General features: G+C 39.0%; 1 protein-coding gene and 1 long non-coding RNA gene across 4 annotated transcripts in view; one reads left to right on the plus strand and one right to left on the minus strand.

The window, feature by feature from the left end:
- birc6 (baculoviral IAP repeat containing 6) overlaps nt 1-24,018 on the plus strand; it is a 112,732-nt gene that overhangs the window by 77,415 nt on the left and 11,299 nt on the right. For both annotated transcript variants that reach the window (XM_086044536.1, XM_086044537.1), the window contains exons 65-71: nt 8,591-8,813; nt 10,238-10,383; nt 12,139-12,249; nt 15,287-15,504; nt 16,565-16,726; nt 18,973-19,050; nt 22,383-22,571. In XM_086044536.1, the coding sequence (XP_085900662.1) occupies nt 8,591-8,813; nt 10,238-10,383; nt 12,139-12,249; nt 15,287-15,504; nt 16,565-16,726; nt 18,973-19,050; nt 22,383-22,571 (1,127 nt within the window). The remainder of the gene's footprint in view (nt 1-8,590; nt 8,814-10,237; nt 10,384-12,138; nt 12,250-15,286; nt 15,505-16,564; nt 16,727-18,972; nt 19,051-22,382; nt 22,572-24,018) is intronic.
- LOC147139447 (uncharacterized) lies at nt 1,241-4,627 on the minus strand. Of its 2 annotated transcripts, none has more exons than XR_015088642.1 (3): nt 4,459-4,627; nt 3,538-4,374; nt 1,241-2,894 (listed from the first exon to the last, which is right to left on the minus strand). It is a non-coding gene; the product is annotated as an uncharacterized LOC147139447 (long non-coding RNA). The 2 variants fall into 2 exon arrangements; XR_015088643.1 differs by having other exon boundaries at nt 3,538-4,142; nt 4,266-4,627.

Raw genomic sequence — 24,018 nt, forward strand, 5'->3', positions numbered from 1 at the left:
ATGGTAAGGTCAATTCCATTGATTATTATTATTTTTTTTTTATATATATAAACTGAAGAAATTTGTTTTTTTGATCAAAAGATGAATATCGCACAAAAGTCCATCTTTTATTCGTAATTACATTTAAATGTGTTAAACAACTCAAAGCACAACACGCTCTGTTTGAAGCCACCCACTTTTCAAGTGAGCAAAATATTGCAATGGTCATTATTAAATCAACTTAAAGTGAATAATTTTTAATTAGAGGTGTAACGTTATACGTGGGTGTCTTAATATGTTTCGGTGCGGTCCACTTGCGTATCGTTTCTGATCAGTTTTTTTTTTTTTTTTTTTTTTTTTTTTAGTAGCGCGGGCTTTCCCAAATTCCCCAAAATGTGATTTATGAGGTTTTGGACCAATGCCAGCGATATACAGTATATAATGGGGTTAATATATTTTCACTTTTTTCTGACATGTTATGGACCAAACCAGTAACTGAGTAAATATCACTTTATGGCAAAAATAATAGGCAGTTTATTTTATTACAAAATTATTCGTCGTTTGCAGTCATGGTATGAATAATCTGTAATTCACTCGTAGTTGAACCTGAAGCCCTGAAGTCTAGCTGTCGCATTAACCAGTACCCAAGAAGTAGCTCTCCATTTCAGAAATGTTGGTGAGTTTGTTTGGTTTTCTTAAAACCAGTGGTCCCCAAACTCCGGCCTGAGGGACGGATACGGCCCGCCTTCACATTTGGCCAGGCCCCCTGAACAATACCATAGGTGAATTTTTTATTTTTTTTTTCGGTCAGTGCTCGTGATCGAGACTCTGGGTCCGTCTAGTGTGTGAACATATGCGTCCCCGAAGTGACCTGCATGCGCAGAAGAAGAGAAATAAGTGATAAATGCAAATAGGTGATTGCTGCGCAGTAAAAAGATCAATGATGATTGATTATAGAAGTCAACCCAAACATTTTTTATCAAGAATATGTTCTTTGCAAGCCCATTAGTTGAAACACAGCATTCTGATTAATAATGCGTTTGTGGAATATTAGTTAAGATGCAAATATCCACCTGTTTTTAGCCATTTCAGAGGCGGCCATTTTGTCACTTTTGTCGACTGAAAATGACATCACAGTTGCTCAGGTAATGACCAATCACAGCTCATCTGTTTTCTGAAGCTGAGCCATGATTGGTCATTATCTGAGCAACTGTGATGTAATTTTCAGTCAACAGAAGTGACAAAATGGCCTCCCCCTGAGATGGCTAAAAACGGGTGCATTTTACTGCTTAACTTGTATTCCACAAACAAAATATTAGTCAGAATATGTGTTTCAACTAGTGGGCCTGCATAGATTCTTGGAAAAAAATGTTTGGGTTGACTTCCCCTTGAATTAGATGAAACTCAAAATACAAATTAATAAATATTTTTAACAAAAGAGTGTGTTAATGTCATCATATTTAGGGAAGGAATGTGTACTGAACCAATCGGGCCAGCGTCAGTGAACTCCAGATGGCCTGACAGTTATATCGTGGCCCTGGGCCATCTGGCCACTGTGAGTGTCCAACTGTCTTGCTGGTATGAAGCGACAAGGTCTTCATATTTTTGCCGCTTAATATCAGTTAGGGCAGCATGTGTTGTCCAACACTCGCATTTTAAGAAATGCGTAAACATTTCCGTGAATGACTTTACTCTGTCATTGCTCTGTTTTTTTCATACTAAGTTTCAGTGTGAAACCATCAGAGGTGAGCATTCCGTTAGACTGACAGACCGACAGACTACTGACAGACTGAACAACTGACGATTATACTTCAGTTTGTCACAAAAAATGACGGACTGACAAGTGACGGATGGTTACTCTGACAAATGATGAATGTCAGGAACAGCAAAATTTAGTAAAATGCCCACCTCTGGAAACCATTGTAGGGCTTCACATTTTCCCTGCCGATGCTGGATAAACCACTCCCAGCAGATTTAACTATGACTCATTATCCTCTAGTGAAGATCTCCCCCGATAGGTTGGATCAGAGCCATTGGTCGCTTGCACTGTGACTCATTTACACCTCTTAAGAAATGAAATGGGATTAGGAGAAAAAGTCTTCTTTTTCAGTCTCAAAATAATCCTTTAAAAATGTTACGTTGTGCAATTCTAAATTTTATTTTCTGCTGCTGTGATAGCCCACATATCGAGGTGAAAGTAGTCATTGGCTTTGGAGTGATCACAAATTTCATTATGAACAATTAATTCACTTTTAGTTTGTGTAGTCTTTATAGTCAAATGCTTTATTATTGACTTGTTGGCATCCTGAGGTAACAAGTAAATCAAATGTATTTACCAAGAAGCCTTTCAACAAGGCTCTGTTTTTAAATAATATATTTCAGATAAGTGACAATATATGACATGAACATTTCGTAGTAGCAGTCAGAAAAACGATTTTGAGGCCCACTTTGTCGTTTTGCCGAACCATAATTGATGTCAGCCCTGTTAGAAGTCTTGCATATGTCCATCATGGCTCCAGTAATACCCTCTTCATGTCTCATGCTGTCTCTCCCAACCCTTCGCTATCTTTCCAGCTCGTCACTTTGACTTGATATGTTTTCCGTCTCTTCAGACAGTTCTCTTGGGATAAGATTCATGTCAAACGTCTCTACTCAGTTTTCCTAACTTGATACGGGTCTCCCAACTTCGAGTAGTCGTTTATGAAAGTGAATTATGATCTTATTCACTATAATGTGGTGTATATGTATACGAACACAATTACAAATAGGTTGAGGAATGTGCCAATGATGCCTAACATGGCCAAGATGGATTCCTCCTGCTCCTCCTTCAGCTCCAGTGCACGCACATCATCAAGGGTGATAACTGTGGTGCCCATGATCCTGCAATTCCCCTAGCCCCTCAAGGTGACTCGTATCTGGAATAAAAAGAAATAAGGAATAACACTGTCAGTTTTTACATGGAACAGAATAGGGTATGCATTAGTATGGCTTGTTTTTTTTTTTTTTTTGTGCCCCGTTGGCAAACTCCTCTCACTACGGGGTATCCATCATGAATTGGACCAAATATGGATATGCAGCGTGGGGTCACCGTTCTAAATGACCTGCCACAATGAGGACAGAAGGCTAATTTCAGGCTTTATGTCAACAATTGGATAAGCATCAACCTTGGATTATGTGGAGCTAAATTGTTAAATCACCAGTGCTAATGTTTAACGGCAGTACTTCTGTCAAAAGAAGCATGATTAAAAGCTGCCATTAGAGCCCCTCACATCCGCCCACTGGTTTTCATGTGCTCTAAATGATTAAATACCTCAGATGCTCTGTGTAGTTATTGAGCATCAGTCACGTCTTCCTTGTGGAAGAAAATACAATGATTAAAAAGCTGTAGATTGTCATTTACCAAGGTCATGAGCAATAATGATTTTTTTTTTTTGATGGGTGTATTTGTCAATTAAGAGCTTCTGTAATCTTTTCCTGAAAAATATGCCATCACTACTGACGATTGTATATCAGACGAATTACAGAAGGAATTTCACGTGAATGGGGGTGAAATCTTACCCCAAGGTGGTTCTGGTGCAAAGAATTGTCTTTCACCATGCTTTTTGGATCTTCTTAAAATTCCTTGGGTTTATGGGCCTGCAACATGTGGAAACCTGCAGGTGAAGGGGGAGAGTCAGCAGCTTTGCTCAACTGGACTTCCAGGGAAACCCACCTTGTGTCACATCCAATTCATAACACCATCAAGTCCAATGTCTCCTGAAATTGAATTCAGTCAGACCTTCCTAGTCTTCAGTAATTTCTCTTCTGCTTAAGTACAACCAGCTTTATTTAGGTGAAGACGAGCCCTCTTCTCTCTTCCCACCTTTCTTTCCATCCCTTCCCATGCGGTTCCCTGTTTTGTGTCAACTCTTCTACACAATTCTCCCAACTCCCTCCTCATAGTGCTGGTTATTTTACACACCCCACTTGTTCTGTAGCTTACATCTTTCTTGCTTCGGATTCCTCTGGGAATAAGTGCTCCTCAATAAAGTCGCTTGCTCACTCCGGATGCATCCAACCCCGAACGATGTATCATTGTCTGGTAGTTGTGTAGGTGTGTCAGCTGATGTCTCTATGCCACCAAGCCTCCAGTCTTCTAGCACAGGTCCCTGAAGTAGCCAGGTCTGGTTGTTGATATTCCAGAGGAGGATAAAAAGCCAAAACATTCCATAGATTAGATCACTGTGGAGAGGCAGAGGCAGCTGCAGAGCCAGACGATTACTCTAGCCGGAGGGATCGTAACATACCGCCAGTGACAGGAGTGTTACGGTGGGTCCCCAACACCAGTTAGACGCCACGGCAGGACTGTGCGTTGCATAACCAAGCAGAATAATGGCAAAAGAGGGAGGTTGGATCCTGATGGCCGTGGCAATGAAGGAGCATAAGAATGAGAGAAGGAAGAGAGAGGAGGGTGGGAGAAACAACGTTGCTCACGCTTACCGTTTTCTCCTCCCCTCTCCCTGCTGTGGGGGCTGCTTGTGCACACAGAAGCACAGCTTCCACCGAAATAACACAAATGTAAAAAGGGAAAAAATCTCACACTCATCACTGCTGTTTGTGTTAGGTGGAGCCCATCATCAGCTGCTGTTTGTTTGACAGAGCATTGCAAAAGAGAGATGGAGGAGGTGGCACTATGAAGCAGTGGTGAAATAAAATGTGGTTGAAGCTGGGCGGAGGACAAAGCAGGAGGCAGTGAAAAGGGGTGGGCGGAGAGGGGATCTGTGCGCACATTATTTATCTCTTAGGGGGATGATTCTGTGACAGCCGCCATGCTCGCCTAGTTTTAGGTTGCTGTAATACATATCTTCATTACTATGCAATCATGCATTTTATTTCCCTATTCGGTCTGTGTACTAAATCTACAATCATCACCCGCTTATCGCTAAACATCACAAGGCTTGAATGGAGTACTTCAAGTATTTCAATTTACGAAATGCCAGAATAGCGATTTAAAAAAAAAAAAAAAAAAAATGTTTAAGTCAGAAGTTCTCATGCAGTAAGATTACTACCCTTCAACAATTTGGGAAACCCCAGATGATTATGTCATGTCTTGTCTTCTTATTGACAACATTTGAGTTAATGTGGATATATTTAAAATACAATCCTGAAACACACTGTTTAATATAATGGGAAAGTCAAAAGAAGTCAGCCAACATCGGAACAGCAACCTCCGATTCGGTATTTTGTGACCGAAGATTTCAGGTCAGAACATATGGTATCACTAGGTCACTAGAAACCGAACCGAAATGTGATTTAGTGTACCGTTACAACCCTAGTAGACAATGACAATTTCAACATGTTTGTTAGAGAATTCAGCATGGTAATTACCAATTGATTTTTTTTTTAAAATGAAAAATAGAATTAAAAATAGTACTTCACTTGGATCTTTGATTGAAATAGTAAACATTTAAAAAACTCGAGGCTGTGTGAAAGCCACGTTTAAGCTCTCAAATTCTTTTGAAATTATCTTTCTATCTGCCACAGGGGCTGAGATATTATTTTGTAGGTGGCGAAAATGTCAGATTTTCAAGGGTGACTCCAAAGACAACCAAAGGTTTTAGAGAGATATCTCATGAGGGGCTTCAGGCTTTAACCCATTAAGGCCTAAAGCGCCTTTCTCAACAGCTCCCCAAAACCTAAGGTCGCCTTTGGAATTACCCTTGAAAAAGTTCTCCCAGAAATTCAACACTTACAAAATGATTAATATCTCAGCCACTGTAGCAGACGGAAACATAATTCCAAAAGAATTAAAGAGCTTAGACATGTGGCTTTCACACAGGCAGAACTTATTATTATCTATTGTTTCAATCGAGGATGTAAAAATAACGTGTCAGTGCAAGAGAAGCACTATTTTATTTATTTTTTTTAAATCGAGTGGAAATTAAGTGGTAATTACCATCCTCTATTCTGTTACAAAGACATCAATATCGTAATTGTTTACAAACCATATCGTATCACGTTCGACTGGTTCCACTGGTCGTGCACGTCGTCTGTATATCACTGCCGTTACTTACTTTAATCAGAGCTCCCGGCGATCAACGGCGTCCGCCATTAGCCTACCTACGGCTCGAAAAAATTCCACGACATCCTCCGCGGTCTCGCGACGCCGTCACGTGTATATTCTGATGGATTAAGTTGGCTAAAAGACGGAGAATTGCATTATAAAAGGACAGTGACGCAACAGCGCTCCCGGCTCTAGTGGTAGAAACGCGGTTATGCGCTCCCGGGCTTAATGGGTTAATAGGTTAAGCCAGTGCTTTTCAAATAGTGGGGCGGGCCCCTCTGGGGGGGCGCGGTGCGTTGCTGAGGGGGGTGCGTGTGACCCTGGGGAACATGCTTTTTTTCCGCCGTACTACAATAAAGTGTAATTAATTGCACATCCACTCCAGTAGTTGGTAAGTTGAACCATATCTCTTTCTTTTTGTTTTCTTTCTGTTAACAAGGATACGATGTTATGCAGAGGTGTACCTATAACTATTTTATAGACAAATGCTATTATTTATAGTTGCGGTGGTTGGTGGTGTGGAGGGCGCGAATTGTTTTCTTCTTACTAGGGGGGGCGTAACAGAAAATAATTGAGAAGCACTGGGTTAAGCAGAGGTCGAATAACAGCAGTCTTAAAAGCTGCTGGTACAGTGCCCAAGGTGAGTTATAAATTAATAATATTTAAGACAGAGGGTCCTAGGGTTGTAAACAATACTTTGGTGAGTTTGCTAGGAAGCGGATTGAGCACACAAGCCGCACCAGCTAATTTTGTTAGACTTTCAAGAGATACTATTTTAAAATGAGATGAGTTGTCAGACAATTATCAGCCATAATACCCCTGCTAACATAAGTATTTGCGGAATTCAACAGGGTTTTAGGAACGGTGTCCTTAATCTCGTCCCGATTGCGCTCAATCTTCTGTGTAAAGAATTGCATGAAGTCATGAGCTGTATGGGAGGAGCTATTGGAGGTCTGCTGCTGTTGCGTTGCTGTATCAAATAGGTATTTAGGATTGTTTTTATTTCGAACAATTAATCTGGAGAAATTATTAGTTTTGGCTAAAGCGAGTGCTTCTTTGTATATCAGTAAGATATTCAATTTAGGTTTTTGTCTACTTCTTGTTCCACTTATTCGCCCTTTAATGCACATTATTACACTGTCCACTGAGGCAGACAATGTGTTGGCAAAGCTTTACCATTTTCTGTCTCTCACCTCCCTTTTGGTAGCAAGACCTGACACAGTTCACCCATGATTTTGAGATTAGTAGCCACCCACTGGTTAAGTCCCATTTGCTTTTTCCTCAGGAAACTATAAAACACCACGACTACCAGTAACTATTTGCACCCTAATGCCTGTTCTGTACTGTAGTATTTTTGGTCTGTTTTGTAAGAAAGCAAGTCACATTGCACTGCGTAAAATGGGAGTATCATTCACTTGGTTCACACTCATACATTAAATCTCAGTTACAGCAGAGTGACTATCAGGCTCTAAAGCAGTGTCATTGCATCACCAACGTGCATCCTCCTCTAGTTGTTGTCATGGCAATGGTGAGAAGAAATTTAGCGCTTGCCGTAGTGGTATTTATGTGCGTTGGAGAGAAAAGTAATAAAAGGAGAAAGAGGAAAGTGGTCACATTTTTTTCTCTCTCTGTTTGGTGCTGATTATAGTGATCGTGACTTTATGCACGTGGTATATTGTTCATGTCATTTCATGGAGCCTTCGCTAGCAGGCAGACAAGGTGAGATGGTTTCTGTAAATATCAGACACTGATATATATCAGTTTGCATAATGCTACAATTTTCATCTTTTATGTAATTTTTCAGAGCTTACTTATAGCTGAAGTGCTCAAAACCGTATTTAAGCAATTATGCAGTGTACAAGTTTGTTTTTTTTAATCCAGTTTTTAGAGTGACATTCTTTAAAGTTATGCTGTCACTCAGGGTTAATTTAAATATGAAATTGAATACCGGTAATAATAATCGAATTGTTATTTTAATAATAAAATAATACCACCGATAACCCCAATTTGTTTTCTTTATGTGGATGTTGTCGTATGATTACTGGGGCCTTTGCAAGGGGCTGTTGGGTAGACTCAATTTGAAATTGGTTCAAAGGTGTGGGCAACATAACAGATAAGAACAATCTTGATTGTGGGAAAGTAAATGTTTTAGTCTGACAGCAGTAAGTAATGACACTGACTACTAGACCGATAAGACTCAGTATTGTCGATTCATCACTAACATTTAAAGTTACTGTTTTAGCAGTACCACTCTGTATCAATCCCTTCAGATTTTCAAATAATAGAAATGTGACACAGTACAATGCTGTGTGCTGGCATTAGTTGTAAACAAAAAACACAAATGACCATGGGACCATTGCATTCCAAACGTCCACATCAAAAGTAGTTTATTAAGGAACAAAGAAGATACCAACTCTTACCTGATTATTTGCTTAGTTTAATCCAGGTTGCAACTGTCTGCAATAAATTCCTTGATTCTCTTTTTCAGATAACGTAGTTTTTGTTTTGTTTAGTTCAGTTTTGACTTTACTGGAAATTGACCTGAAAGCTCTTTTTGTGTCTTTGTAGTTCTGGATATGGCACGCCATGTGCCCCTGTATCGGGCATTACTGGAGCTGCTTCGGGCCATCTCAACCTGTACATCCCTCGTCCCTCTGCTGCTTCCTCTGTCTGGTGACCGAGAGCAGGATGAGGAAGAGGAGGATGAAGAACACTCGGAGGGACAGACTTCTGTTGGGATGCTGCTGGCCAAAATGAAGACATGCGTGGACACGTACACAAATCGCCTCAGGTACGTATACACAATTGTTGGTACCACTGTCATAATAAATAAATTAATGAAAAGTAACCAATGAAAATCAGATACTGCTTTTGAATTGTGGTACAATGGAATTATTTAACAATACAAACAAATGAATCAGGCCTGGAGAAAAATGATGGCACCTTTAAAATACTGTATAGCACAAACTTTTGAGCCAACCACTAGACTTCTGCACCTCTCAGCAGGTATTGTAGCACACTCTTCATGGGAAATCTCTCCTTTTATCTCAGTTTGAAGGATGCTTTGTCCATATGGCACGTTTCAGCTCCTACAACAAATGTTCAATAGGATTTAGATCAGTGTCATAGAAGGCCACTTCAGAATAGTCCAGTGTTTTGCAGTGAGCCATTCATGTGTTTGCTTCTGTTTTGGGTCGTTATCCTATTGCAAGACCCATGACCGGCAACTGACACCAAGCTTTCTGACACTGGGCAGCAGTTTTTTTGTATTTTTTTTGTTTTGTTTTTTTTTTTCCAAAATATTTTTGTTCCAAAAAAAAAAAATATGTATAATAACAATGATACATATACTGTTTTTTTCTTGTTTGTTTTTTCTTTTAATTGAATACGCAAACTAACAGTGAGATCAATTCAATGAACAGTTACAAATACGTATTATGCATATTCACAAACAAATGAAAACAACACCGCCCCACCTCCCCCCACCCATGCCTCACCTCGGCTCGACCTAGCATGGTCAGTGTGGTAAATTGACTATACAAAATTAGAAACGAAAAAAAAACAAAATACATTTTATTTTATTCTTTTATTTATTGATCTTTAATATATTTTTTTAATTCTAATCAAAACAGGCACGTCTAAGTGGGTAATAACTTCAACTCAAAGTAAGCTATTAAGGGCTGCCATTTTTTGAAAAAGCCCTCAGTGAACCCCCTCAAAGTAAATTATTATGTAAATTTAATCTTAAATTAAAAAAAAAAATGCATGGTGTGTTTTTGCCATATAGAGACAGGAGTCTTAGGGGACTTCCAATGCAATAATAACGTCTTGCCAGTAAGGAAGTGAAAGCTATAATATCCTTTTAAGAGGCACTTAAAAGAGGCTTTTAAGAGCATTGTCAGGTACACCAAATATTGCAACCAATGGGGAAGGCTGCAAATTCACCTGGAGTATAGCAGACATAGTCCCAAAATATCCAGTCCAAAAATTAACAAGGTCAGGACAAAAGAAAAACATATGACTGAGGTTACAGGGAAAACCTTGGCATTTGTCACATTTATCTTTATTTTATTATTATAAAATCATATGATATTATTATTATTTATTCATATTAGGACATCTGGATACATTTCAGAAAGTCTGGATTTTGAAAAATGGACCCTATGATTGTCTCATTTCTAAGAAGAAGACTAAATATGTATTTGTGTATTCCAGGTCCAAGAAAGATAAAAGCAAAGGTGTTGTGAAGCCAGATAGCTCAGATCCAGAGCCCGAGGGCCTCACTCTTCTTGTGCCCGACATCCAGAGGACAGCTGAGATAGTCTATGCCGCAACAACGAGCCTCCGGCAAGCTAACCAAGGTATATATGCACATGCCGATTCGTATTTTACTACTGTAGCAGCACATTTCACATTTTTATCATCTGTGTTACTTAGATCTTAAGCCTGATGACTTCTGGGTCACTGCAATAAATCCCGCACAAACCAACCTTCAATTCATCATGTGGTTGCCTTCTTTTAGTCTGGCTTTAAATTAGCCATCATTCTCTTAATTTTACACCTAAAGCGATTGACATTCAACCAAAAAGTACTCACCTTCCGTAACTTCTGACTGCAGGTCATATATTAAGTAGTAAACAGGACACCCCTGAACGAGTTTAGATTTGTGACCCAGAAAGCATCTAGCTCCACATCAAATCATTGATGGTTAACTTTGAAGTAAACCATTTCCAGCATGTGCAATTTTACATCTCACTTCTTTTCCTCATATATCCTGTGGAACATGAAGCAACATGGAGATGAAATTGCAATTATATGACATATAGAAGACTAGTTAATAAGCTTCCCCACATGTAAGTTGCTTTTAAACAGAGACAGTAGACCGACTCAAACCAAGATTCATGGTGAGTCCATGCCAATGACTCGAAGCAGAAAATAAGATTCTTCCAACAAAATCAGTCACCTTAATAAAGTAGCAGATCAATAAAATTTCTTTTGCACACTGAAACTTTAAACATATCCCCATTACCTTGTTGCCAGACAGTCCTCTTAATTATCCCCCAACTGCCTATTTAACTTCGCGCTCCAGAATTTTAATGCTCTGTCCATATAAATAGCCATCCAAGTGCAGAACTGACTATTAAACAGAGTAATAGTATGCGTCATGTGGACATAGAGATCGATGCTATGTTACTTCCCTTGACGAAATCCATCTGTTTAAGGCCTAACAAATCACACCAATTTTTTGGGTGGAACTTGCAACATGAAGCTCTTGACAAATGAATACTCATTTAATTAGGGTAGTTCTCTTAAGAAATATGTCTTGAGAAACCATGATCTTAACAGAATATCTGCCCTAAATGCTTACGCTGCTTTCAAACTTAATCATCAGAGCTGGGCATTTTACTATAAATTGAGTGTCCGTTATGCGTCATCCATCTGCAGCATGGGTACCCTTCTGTCGACCGCCATTCGCCCTTTTTTGGGGGGGAGGTGTTTCCCTGATTTTAAACGGGCTTCCGTCAGCGAAGCCTGTTCACAGCCTGGTCCCTCACTCAAATCTGTCCCCCAAGCAACAACAACTCACAATTGTTCCTCGCCGCGGCCATCAAACCCTCGCAGCGAAAAATAGACTCAAGACGGACTACAAACTAAAGACGGATTAAATACGTGGGCTTCTGACTCTGCTTAGTCCTTCTATTTTAAAATTGTTCCCGTCATTCGTCAACCATCAGCAAAACAGGCGTCCATGACTGAATGTCCAGCTCTGCTAATAATAGTGTCTGACATACAAAACTAATTATGAAAAAGATACCTAATTCATTTTTGATTCATGGATCAAAGTAATTTCAGACATCCGCCATATGATGTTGTGAGCCCACACACAAATCACATTTCTCAACCAATTCCCTTCGCAAACAATTTTTTTTTTCATTGTGCATATTTTTAACTAGTCATTCTGTCCAGAAAATAACCGTATTACAAGTCCAGCGTTGCCATGACATGACGCAGTTTCCAGAGGCACATTGGGGCACACAATTGTATATGCTCCAACCTGCTCGTTCTCCAACCTGCTCCTCTGTGCCCCCACCCCCACCCCACATCTTGTTTAACAGAGAGGAAATTGGTTGAGTCTTCAAGAAAGGTATCAAGCAGACCCAAGCCCCTGTCTGTCCTGCGTTCTCTTGAAGAAAAATATGTTGCTGCCATGAAGAAGCTGCAGTTTGGTGAGACGATTTTTTTTGTGTTCATTTGGAAACAGTTATAAATGTATTTCTGTTTTATATGTTAATGTTCTGTTTATTCCCTATAAACGTATACCGTTCTCTCTAAGATGATTCATACTGCAACAATGTGACAACTCTTAATTAAAAAGAACACAGTTGGACCCATTTAAATGTTCCTATTTTGTTCCATCACTTTCAATTTAGCCATCCTTCCATTCTCTGAACCGGTTATCCTCACTCAAGTCGTGAGCGTGCTGGAGCCTATCCCGGCTGACATTGGGCGAGAGGCGGGTTACATCTTTAACTGGTCACCAGCCAATAGCAGGGCACCAGACAACCATCCACACTCAAATTCACACCTACGAATAATTTAGAGTGTTTCATCACCCCATCAATTTGCCATGACAGGCTTAATTACACTCATAGTTTATTATAATTGATTTTTAAAGCAGCATTTCAAGTGATTTTTAAGTGACTCCTGAACTTAATTTATGCAGGCATTTGTTTGTGGTTGAAGAATGGAGGCAATATTCAACTTGTGTCTTTTTAATGACCGTGCATATTTCACTTTCTTGCTCTTTGGGCAGAATTCTCAAGTTTTTACTTTTTTGCCAAGTCAAGCACCAAAAGCCTCATAAGTAAACAAGACCGCCCAACAAAAGAAAAACTGTAGAGCTTTTTTTTTTTTTTAACTATATTTCACATTGGCACAACACAAGATCTTTTGATATCACAAGCTAAAGCCGACAGGTGGTATGAATATAATGAAACTTAAATGCAGGTTGACAATTCAAGCCTGTGAGCCTGAGGGAGGGCAAACAATCCCACGCTTGCAAGTATAAATTGCTGCATGCGTTTGTAGATTTCGCCACACGCTGATGTTTTGCTGCATATGTAAAGAAAAATAGAGGGAAAAGAGTCCCTTGAATTAAGGATGGACGATTATGGAAAACGATTATTTTGATTGAGATTGCAATCACCATTAGTAAAACGTATATTCATTGATTATTTAATATTTACTACAAAAACTCAACTACTCAAAACTACTATCATAGCCTCATGCCGATTTATCCCTGCACGTTGAATACTCTATTCTTTTTGTCACGTACACAATGATTTAGTAAATATCGTCAAATTCAAGTCCTCTTGCTTTTTCATTCTGCTGCATCCACACCTTTGAATCTTTGCACACATTGAAGCCTTGAATAAGCATTACCATTATCTCTTTATCATTTATTTTATCGTATGTTATTTTTCACAAGTCTTGGGATGTACTGGGCTAACCTGGTACCTCTAGATTATATTTTGTGCCGTGTCATGTGGAAATGTGTCGATCCAAAAAAAAGTCCTTTGATGTTTGTATTGTTGAATTTTGAGGAAAGGAAAATTCGTTGAATCCTTAAAAACTCAGCTTTAAATGTAACTTGAGCGGACGACGAGAAAATAAAGTAGAAAGAAAGTAAAATAAGAATATACTGAAATAATAGCAATTGAATAAGACAAGAACAATTATTGACTGGCCATGCACATTTTGGACTCTTTAGGCTTAGACCAAACCGACGTCGGAGGTCATGAAGCGTCGTGGCGTCTGAATGCGCCGTCTGATTGGTGTAGTGACCACCGTCGTAGTGTCTCAACCCGTCTCTAAGCGTCTTGCGGGCGTTTACGCATGTTGAATCGGCGTCACCAGTCGTGATGTTTGGTCGCTCTGATTGGCTGTTAGCTAGCAAATTAGCACTAAGAGCACCAACGGGAAGTGACAAATGCGGATAACCAGTGAGCATGCCTTCGTTGCCTTAATCTTCTTACAAGTACAAGAGCAAGGCTTGACAATTTAAGTATTTCACCGTCAAGAACGTGAGGGTTTATTTCGCGTGGGAGTTAATCGTGAGCGAAGAATATAGCTGAATGCATTGTTTACATTTTTTATAATCTGCCCCTGGCAAATAGCTTTCCAGTTGGATTTTTCTAACAATGACAAATAGTGACTACCGCCGGCAATGGTATGGAAGGGTATTACATCTTATGCATGCGCAGAAGGTACTTTAATGGTCAGCGTCGCTGTCTGTCATTGCGGTGCGTTTTTCCAGCGTGACGTGCTGACAGCCGGCCGGACACCACGAGGGGTAAGCGTCTGTCACTGTTGGCCAATGTCGTTTTGGTCTATCTAGGCCATTAGGGGCAGTGTGTTGCCACGCATGGATGGAGTACACACTTAGAAATTGTAATTGAATTAATATAACTCAATTGAACTAATATAACTCGTTTTTCACAGATTGGGAAGAATTTGCGCCTTTGAGTGGCGTTATTTTACCTGTGTGTTTGTGTTTCCGCCAGCGTATGTGTGTGAATATTCGTTATTTAAATGAATATCACTCCCGAAGTCTATGCTTATTTCCCATTAGCATTTCAATGGTATATTACATTGACTTTAGCGTTAGTGCTAGGAATGTTTTAAAAACGAAGCATGTTTTGTATTTAAATATACAATGTGAATAATTCTTTTTGCTGTGTGTTTAGTTTTACAGTAAATTCCAACTGGGTGTCAGCTTAAAGCATGCTCAGGGACGGCAGAATCACACACGCTACATGTATTTTGTTTCTTTTATTTTTTATTTTTTTTACAAATCTTTAATACATGCTAATCGCTTGCTCCAAAAGCAACATGGTGCGTTCAGGGTACTTTCACGTCGGGAACTTGTAAAGTCACTGCGCCGTTTTGCACATTCATCGTTTTTCCTCTATTATAAAGTAAGCACACCTGCTGCTTAGCCGAAGCTGTGATTATACAATATGAGTGTTTTTTAGGGGCAGTTCAATGTACATGCTTGCATTTACTATTTTCTTTCATTTGAACCAGATGCTAAATCCCATGAAGATCTAATCATTCTTTTGCTTTGGCAGAAATACTGTGATTACTTTACAGTCCCAAGTAATTGGAGACAATTTAGGAAACAATGTATAATTGATTAGTGGTTAAGAGCTTTTTCTTGTGATAAGACAAAACTTTGAACACTTTGATTTCCTCTCTGTTCAGACACTTTTGAAATGGTATCAGAGGATGAGGATGGGAAGCTGATGTTCAAGGTCAACTACCATTACATGTCTCAGGTGAAGAATGCCAACGACACAAACAGTGCTGCCAGATCCCGCCGTCTTGCTCAGGAGGCTGTCACCCTTTCCACCTCTCTGCCGCTGTCATCCTCATCAAGTGTCTTTGTCCGTTGTGATGAGGAGAGACTGGACATTATGAAGGTAGACCTGGCAAAATAATACATTCAACCAAGTTATTTACATATTCTTAATTATGTGTATCTTTACCACATAGCACACTAGTGGATCAGATACAAACTGAATGAAGCCTGAGGATTTGGTCAGTCATAAATGTTAAACAGCACACTTAATTTATCTATCAAATCCAGTTGTTTCAATACATAGAATATAAGATACTTTGGAAGTTTATCCTTCCAAAACATATTTTGCCGCTTTAAAGTGATAGATGATAAAAAGAAAAAAGTTGGAAGATGAGAAAGAAAATCACCAATATTGCTTTTCCTCCCACTTGCCTCTCGGGGCTTCTGAGTGGTCTACGCAACAACGTCAGCAAAAAGTTGCCTGACCTTTGACATGTCAGTATTTCCCTGCAACTCCCGCCTGAAGCCATTGCATTTATTCCAGCTAGTGTCTCATTTTTTGTTGTCTTCAGAGACTTCCACTCCAGATTTGTTAAGTGCAGAAGCATAGAATTGTTAAACATGATTGTTCGATGTCAGAATACACCTAATGCATGAACAAGAGCACATGTATTCTATGAGATCTTCTGTTGCCTAGCCAAGGTTGGCTTAACAAGATTCATTATTTTAATCAATTTCATGGAAGAAATTCAGTTTGCGCCCTCAAAATTGCCCCTGAGTGCATGTTTTTATGCTCACTGCAGTCTCACTGTTTAAGACGTGGTTGAAAGGCGCGTGTTTTTACACCGCTTTAGCCGGTCTCCTCCTCCTGCGCGGTGTCGTTTTGCAATGAGAGAGTCTCCTCCTCTATGGGTGCGTTCGGATATAATCTCCAAGCACGCTTTGCTCCACTCCGACCATTCAGATACTCAAAGCGCTTTTCAAATATGTCGTTTGGTGTTTCGGAGTGACAGACTTGAGCTGCTTTGCAAGAATGAATTCCTGAAACACTAGGAGGGGATGATTTATAAAATCTTAAATGGTACTAAAAGTCTGCAATATTCCAGGGCAGAAGGATGAACAAAATAACGGAATACAGTATACTCTTTGCGCTAACTCCTTTACTTTTGATCTCATTTCAGGTTCTCATCACTGGCCCAGCAGACACCCCATATGCCAATGGTTGCTTCGAATTTGATGTGTATTTTCCCCAAGATTATCCCAATTCACCTCCTTTGGTGAACCTGGAGACCACCGGTGGACACAGTGTGCGCTTTAACCCTAATCTCTACAATGATGGCAAAGTGAGTGGAAACATTTGGCAATGTTTGGTCATTTTGGAGTTGGAAATAAAGGTCATTTAGAATTGGGCGATATCACGGTATAATTGAACCTCATCACGGTAACTCTCTACATTGGGATAAAAACTTCAGTGTGAAAATTAAGATGGAAGTGTGAGAGCCCCTTCTGTTCTGAAACACAACACCCTCTATAGAGTAAAATCTATATTATAATCTATATATATATATATATATATAGATATATATATATATATATATTTTTTTTTTTTTTTAAAACCTTTATGCACAATACCAATACAAAATACTCATTTGAGGTGTAGGTATTTTTTATTTTTATTTTTTTGGGGCCACTTAGGATCAGCATTCTCACGTTCTACACTGTATCTCTTATTTTTAATGTGTGTGTGATTGTAGAGTTGGCTGATTGGGAATTGACTGACCTGGTCTCGGTTGTGGCGGTGCAGCTAGAGTATGAATGTGCTTGCTACCTGTTTAATTTGTCACGGCTTATTCAATAAAGCGACTGAAAGTGCACCAACAGCTGTGACTACCTGCAATGGGAATAGAGGTGGAAGGCTATATTAAATTAGCGAATGGTGTTTACTGTTGACAAAATAAAAAGAATGACAAAAGTAACCTACCTGAATTTGTATAATAAATATATCGAAGTACCTTACTCTTCCGTCTCTCACATGCTGTTTTTATTCAAACTTGACATTTGGAAGTAGACATCCACATCCTTCTCGGTAGCCCTGGCTGCTTCGCCTTTCCATTTAGGAAGGGTCAAGGTGCTTCAGCTCACCCTCTGCTATGCCTCATTAGGCAGCTGCTGACAGTCCACATGTATTTGCATAATAGGTCTTGACAGCTGCTATAAGAATTACCCGGGGCTTCCCATATCAATGCTGGGACAAAGCAGGAAGCAATTTAGCACACAGATGAGGAACACTTGATTAAATGGGAGGGGGGGGATAACTTGTTACAGAGAGATTGATAAAATTCTCTTGGACTGCTTTTGACTTGACCGATATTGATCCTTGCATTATGTTTCAGATTGCCTTGGTGCAGGAATCAAAACATTTTCTTAATTAAATCCGTCAACTTCATGCCTATCACAGTTATGATTTGTGGAATGTTGAATTAGAGTGTTTTAGCACAAATCTGGAAAAAAAAAAACAGAATATTCAAAAAAACGTTTCTCCAATGCTCATATAATACAAACAAAGCATTCAGTGGCGATTATTTACAGCTCACTTTCAAAAGCTATGTTATTGATGTATTATTTTTTACCAACAAACTGAATGCCTTATAAAATTTTAATTTGAACATGTAAGTTTGAAATGTTCACACATTTTTGGTTTCATTTGCCAATGCAGTGTAATATATCTCAAGAACTTTTATGTACTCTATATGTACTTTATATTTCGGAATATTAAGCTCATATGACATACGTCACTTTTTTTTGTACTATAGATTGTTCTACAGTATCTACATAATTGAATTGTATTAGAATGAACAAAATATTACATGTGGGACAACTAAAAAAAATGTATTACAAGCAATACACAATAAACCTATTTTAATTTTATATACTAGTATGATTAGATTTACCCATTAAGGATGGTCGTGCATAACCGTCTTTCTTCCGTTAAAGCCCGGCGCGCTGTTGCATCTTTCTACCCTTAAAAGCCTGGAGAGCATTTACACCATTTTCTTTGTTTTATCCAATTTTTGTTCTCCTAACTTTGAAATGAGTAACGGCAGTGATATAGACGATGCGCTTGTGGACTTTAAAACAGTCGTACCAGGCTAACATGATATATGGTTAAGGTAGTTTGTTTGTAATGTAATGTTTGCAGACAATGACAATATCGACGTCTTTGTAGCAAAATAGAGAATGGTAATTACCATTACATTTTAAAAATTAAAAATAGTGCTTCTCTTACACTGTCACTTTATTTTTACATCTTCAATTGAAACAGTAAAGATTAATAAACTCGGGCCGGTGTGCAAGCCACATGTCAAAGGTCTCAAAATCTTTTGGAATTATGTTTGTGTCTGCTACAGGGGCTGGGTTATTAATTATTTTGTAGTTGTTGAATTTCTGGGAAAACTTCAGGTTTTCAAAGGTACGGTAATTCCAAAGATGACCTTAGGTTTTAGGGAGCTGTTGAGCCAGGCGATTTAGGCTTTAATGGGTTAATTGCTGGAAGTCTATCCTAATCATTTTCAATGTATGTTTCTGTCAGGTATGTTTAAGTATCCTCAACACATGGCATGGGAGACCAGAGGAGAAGTGGAACCCACAGACCTCAAGCTTTTTACAGGTGAGTTCAACCTATATTTAATTGAATACACTAAAATGACAAGATATTTGATGTTCAAACGGATAGTTTTTGTTATTTTTTAGAAAATAATCAACTTTTAATTTTATGGCTGCAGCACATTCCTAATTTCCTCTGTTGCAGTTTTGGAAAGGCACATAAAGATGTCACCATTGATTATTGTTCTAATTAGCATGCTATAAATCAATAATGGAAAATAAAGGCATTTGGTGTACAAGACGCTGGGAACCATGCCGACATTAACCGGCCATCAACCGGGGTTGGATATTGGCTTCTAAATTTGGCATCCCATTTAAGACTATCACATCAGTTGAAGGTCATTGTTTTTCACTTGATGGGCACTTTTCAAGCACAGAGCATCTAATTCCAGTGCGGCAGGTCCACCGGGCAGAGGTCCAAGCTTATGACTGTCGTTTGTGGTAATGCAGTGGCTTTAAGCAGGCATATGCTGGGTTTTTGGACACCAACAAGTATGCTGAAATGTCAGGCTGGGGATTAACAATACAAATTTACCACACACAGAAACATGGTGCACATACTAATGACTTTATACTGGTCAAGTTACGAAACGCCTCAACAAGAAAACATTGCCTCTTGTTACAAAAGAAATTTCAGGATACGAAAGGTAAAAATACAGTATGGGCTGCCACCCGCATCCCCGGAGTTTCCTGAACGCAACATACTCATAGCTACCTCTGCCATTGGCTATTACCTAGCATCTTCCTGGCATCCCATTGGCTAAGAGGGATTTCTACCGTATGTGTGCAGATAGACAGGTAGATAGATATATATGTGATAGATATGTCTATGCAGCGTCCTCGTCATTCGCCCCTTGGGCCATGAGCTGTTCCGATAGTTTGACGTGAATTAGAAACGAGGAAAAGAAAAAAAGGAAAAAAATCGGGGTTTTTTTGTCCATACAAATGAATCAAGAGATAATAGAAAAGTATGAAAAGAGGATGCGTTTGGTTGATCTCGCCAAAGAATATGACTGTAATGTATCGACAGTCGCCTCGTTATTAAATCAGCTCTTTATAAAAAAAAAAAAGCCAAGCAAAAACAACTTCTCAGAGAGGACATGAACCAAAGAGGGCAAAAAGGAATGAGGACATCAATTAAAAGGTAAACGACCATCATTTTTAATCTTTACTCTATTCTTGTTTTTTTTTACATTATGCACAACTCTCATTTATTGTGCAATAATCTAATTGTAACATGTATTTGTTACATGTTTTGATGTATTGTTATGCTTTATAAAACATTTATGTCTGAATATTGGGGGGCTTGGAACGTATTAGGGCATTTACATGGAAAACACGTCTCTACTTCCAAAACTTTCTACTTCAGAAATTTCTTCCAGAACCAATTAATTTCATAAGTAGAGGTACCACTGTATAAGTGAAACATTACAGACTACGGGGAAACATTCAAAATCTAACAAAACTCCTGGGAATTTAAGGGGTCAACACAATTTTTAAGTACTAAACAAACGCACAACTAGGAAAAGTTTTTGTTTGTCAATTTGTGGTGTAGAACTGTGGGACAGTATGAGTGGGGAACAAAAACAATCTCCAAAAACAAATCATTTCAAAAGAAGGTATAAAAATATGTTGCTTATGGGGAACGTTGCGAAGGGAGAATAGTTGTACAGTGTGTATGTGTTTGTGATACTGGGTATGGAGAAGAGCAATTGGGTGGGAGAGGGGTCTATGGGCAATTAGTGTATGTACTAAGTTTATAGGTGAGGTGTATATTTATTTTTAGTATGTATGTATGCTGTACAGTATACAGTGGTACCTCTACTTACGAAATTAATTGGTTCTGGAAGAAATTTCTTAAGTAGAACATTTTGTAAGTAGAGACGGGTTTTCCATGTGAATGGCCTAATCCGTTCGAAGCCCCCCAATATTCAGGCATAAATATTTTATAAAGCATAAAAATGCATCAAAACATGTAAAAAATACATGTTACAATTAGATTATTGCACAATAAATGAGAGTTGTGCATAATGTAAAAAAACAAAGAATAAAGTAAAGTATAAAAATGATGGTCGTTTACCTTTTAATTGCTGTCCTCATCCCTTTTTTTACCCTCTTTGGCTCATGTTCTCTCTCAGAAGTGTTTTTTGCCTGGCATTTTGTAAACTGATTTAATAACGCGGCGGCACTGGCGACTGTCGATACATTACGGTCATATTCTTTGGCGAAATCAACCAAACGCATCCCCTTTTCATACTTTTCTATTATCTCTTGCTTTGTTTGTATGGACAAAAAAAACGATTTTCTCCTTTTTTTTTTTTTTTTTTTACTTTTCCTCGTTTCTAATTCATGTAAAACTATCGGAGCACCTCAGGGCCCGATAGGCGAATGACGAGGACGCTGCATAGACATATCTATCGCATATATATCTATCTACCTGTCTATCTGCACACATACGCTAGAGGTCCCTCTTAACCAATGGGATGCCAGGAAGATGCTAGGCTAGCCAATGGCAGAGCAGCTATGAGTATGTTGCGTTCAGGAAACTCCGGAGCTACGAGTGGCGGCCCATACTGTATTTTTTACCTTTCGTATCTTGACATTTCTTTCGTAACAAGAGGCAATATTTTTCTGTTGAGGCGTTTCGTAACTTGAAAATTTCGTATGAAGAGACGTTCGTAAGTAGAGATACCAAGTATATATTTTGGGCTGAAAATTTTGATTATTTAATTATCTTGGAAATGTGAAGCTAGGGGTAGGATCTAAACTTGGCTTCTTCCCTACTCCTTTTCGGACTAGCAGTAGTGTTTTCTTTTGGAATATTTATATATTTGTATTGTAGATTTTGCGTGTGTGTGTGTGTGTGTTGTTGTTTTTTTTACCTCATGTTCGGGGGAAAAAGGTGTAAATTTGTGGAATAATTATGACAATAATCTGAAAATGTGTGGTTCAATAGCATCTTTTAACCGAATGTTTAAAGTACTTAATAAATCTATGAACCAAGCATAAAAGAAAGTCTATAAATACAGTAAATACTGTTGTTAACTTGACTGGGTCTCCAATTTTTGTCTAAAAAGTTTGTTTAAAAAAGTGTTTTTTTCTTGACTTGATTTCTCTGTGAAATGATGAAATTTATGTTGCCGTTTTGATGATTGTCTTTATTGAAGTATGTTTTGTTTAAAAAAAAAAGGGGGGGCATAGGCTTGATAAGCTGCAACTTCACCCTCGGCGTCTTTGACTGACTTTGTTTTCCTGTATAATTCTGTCATAACTGTTTTTTTTTTACTAATGCTAATCAAATAAACAATCAATCTCTTATTTGCCACCTTGCCGTAGGTGCTAGTGTCAGTGCAGTCCCTCATCCTGGTGGCTGAGCCCTACTTCAACGAGCCAGGGTACGAGCGCTCCCGTGGGACTCCGAGTGGCACCCAGAGCTCACGGGAATACGATGGCAACATACGTCAGGCCACCGTGAAATGGGCCATGCTGGAACAGATGCGCAACCCATCACCATGCTTCAAAGAGGTATAAGACTCAACAATTATGTAAACATTGTGAATGCCAGCTGCTTGCTTCTAACGGAAGCAGAGCCCTGAGTGTGCAAAACAAGCAGGTGCCCTTATCTTACAGACAATGAAAGCGTTTTAATTTGCAGAGACAGAAAACTCTATACTAACACATGGACAAATTGCCAAACAAACACCCCTTCTCCAGCCTCCAACACTTCCTCAGCCATCTATCAAGCTGTTGTCGTTTATGAGACGTTAATGCCGTTACAAAGCTAATCTGCATTCATCAACACTCATTGTAGCTCTTTATACCTTGCTTACTAGCACTGGCTTATTTAATTATTCATCTGTCCCGCACCCACACTTAAACCGAGCATCTACAGCTCTCAGATCACATTGCAATGCCACTGGTGAATGCATCATTTCTCCTCCACATCACCAACTTATGGCCTTCTCAGACTACACGACTTTTTTGTCGTTCACAATGGTCGCGCTGTCAGACTACCAGATAATATTGTTCTGTGTCTTGGACCGGGCGAGACATCACAATACATACGTCACTGATTCGGACCCGCCCAATCGTTGCATACTTCTGTCAAGATCCTGTCCACCGGCGCGGGACAAGCAACTGTGTAGTCATGCCGATGGAAGCATTATGTGCATATACGTTTGTTCTCTGCTCTGGAAAGGTAAAAAAAAAAAAAAGAGAGAGACTATGGACCTGTTCCTGGATGGTGAGGAGGGGGCAGTATGGACTGCCTATTCTCCAAAATTAACTTAAAAGGGGAATTCAACCCAAACATATTTTATCGTCGCTGTCATGTGAAAAACACTTCCCACACTCCATTTTTTTTCATTTTCTTATTTTTACATGAATGGTGTTTCCCCGTTACAGACATTATTATGTTCTATGCTCCCCACCAGTTGAAACTAGGCATTCTAATTAATATTGCGCTGGTAGAATAACCAATCACAGCTCACTTGTTTTTGAAGCTGAGCAATGAATGATTGGTCATTATCTGAGCCCCGAGCATCTCTGATGTCATTTTCAGTCAACAGAAGTGACAAAATTGCCGCCCCCTGAGATGGCTAAAAAAACCAGGTGGATTTTGCTGCTTAACTCATATTCCACAAAAGCCATATTAATCAGAATCCAGTGTTTCAACTAGTGGGCCTGCATAGAACATATTCTTGAAAAAAATATGTTTGGGTTGACTTCCACTTTAAGGTAATAAATGTGTTTAATGACACACCACGTTTGCTAATCAGCTACTGGCTTTGCAGTTAGCAAATGTAGCATGAGTTAAAATGCTATGTTATACTTCCAGTATTTCCTATACCTATTCCATTCCTTTTTTCATCATTTTGGTTGTTTGAATGTGCACTCCTGTCATTGGTCAATGCCGAAGAGTCAAGCAAAGGATGACGTAGGACAGGTCGCACTATGCGGCGAGGCGAACAAA

The sequence above is a fragment of the Filicampus tigris genome, chromosome 11 (assembly GCF_054856515.1).
Source record: "Filicampus tigris isolate MCC_2025a chromosome 11, RoL_Ftig_1.0, whole genome shotgun sequence".
NCBI classification, from domain to species: Eukaryota; Metazoa; Chordata; class Actinopteri; order Syngnathiformes; family Syngnathidae; genus Filicampus; species Filicampus tigris.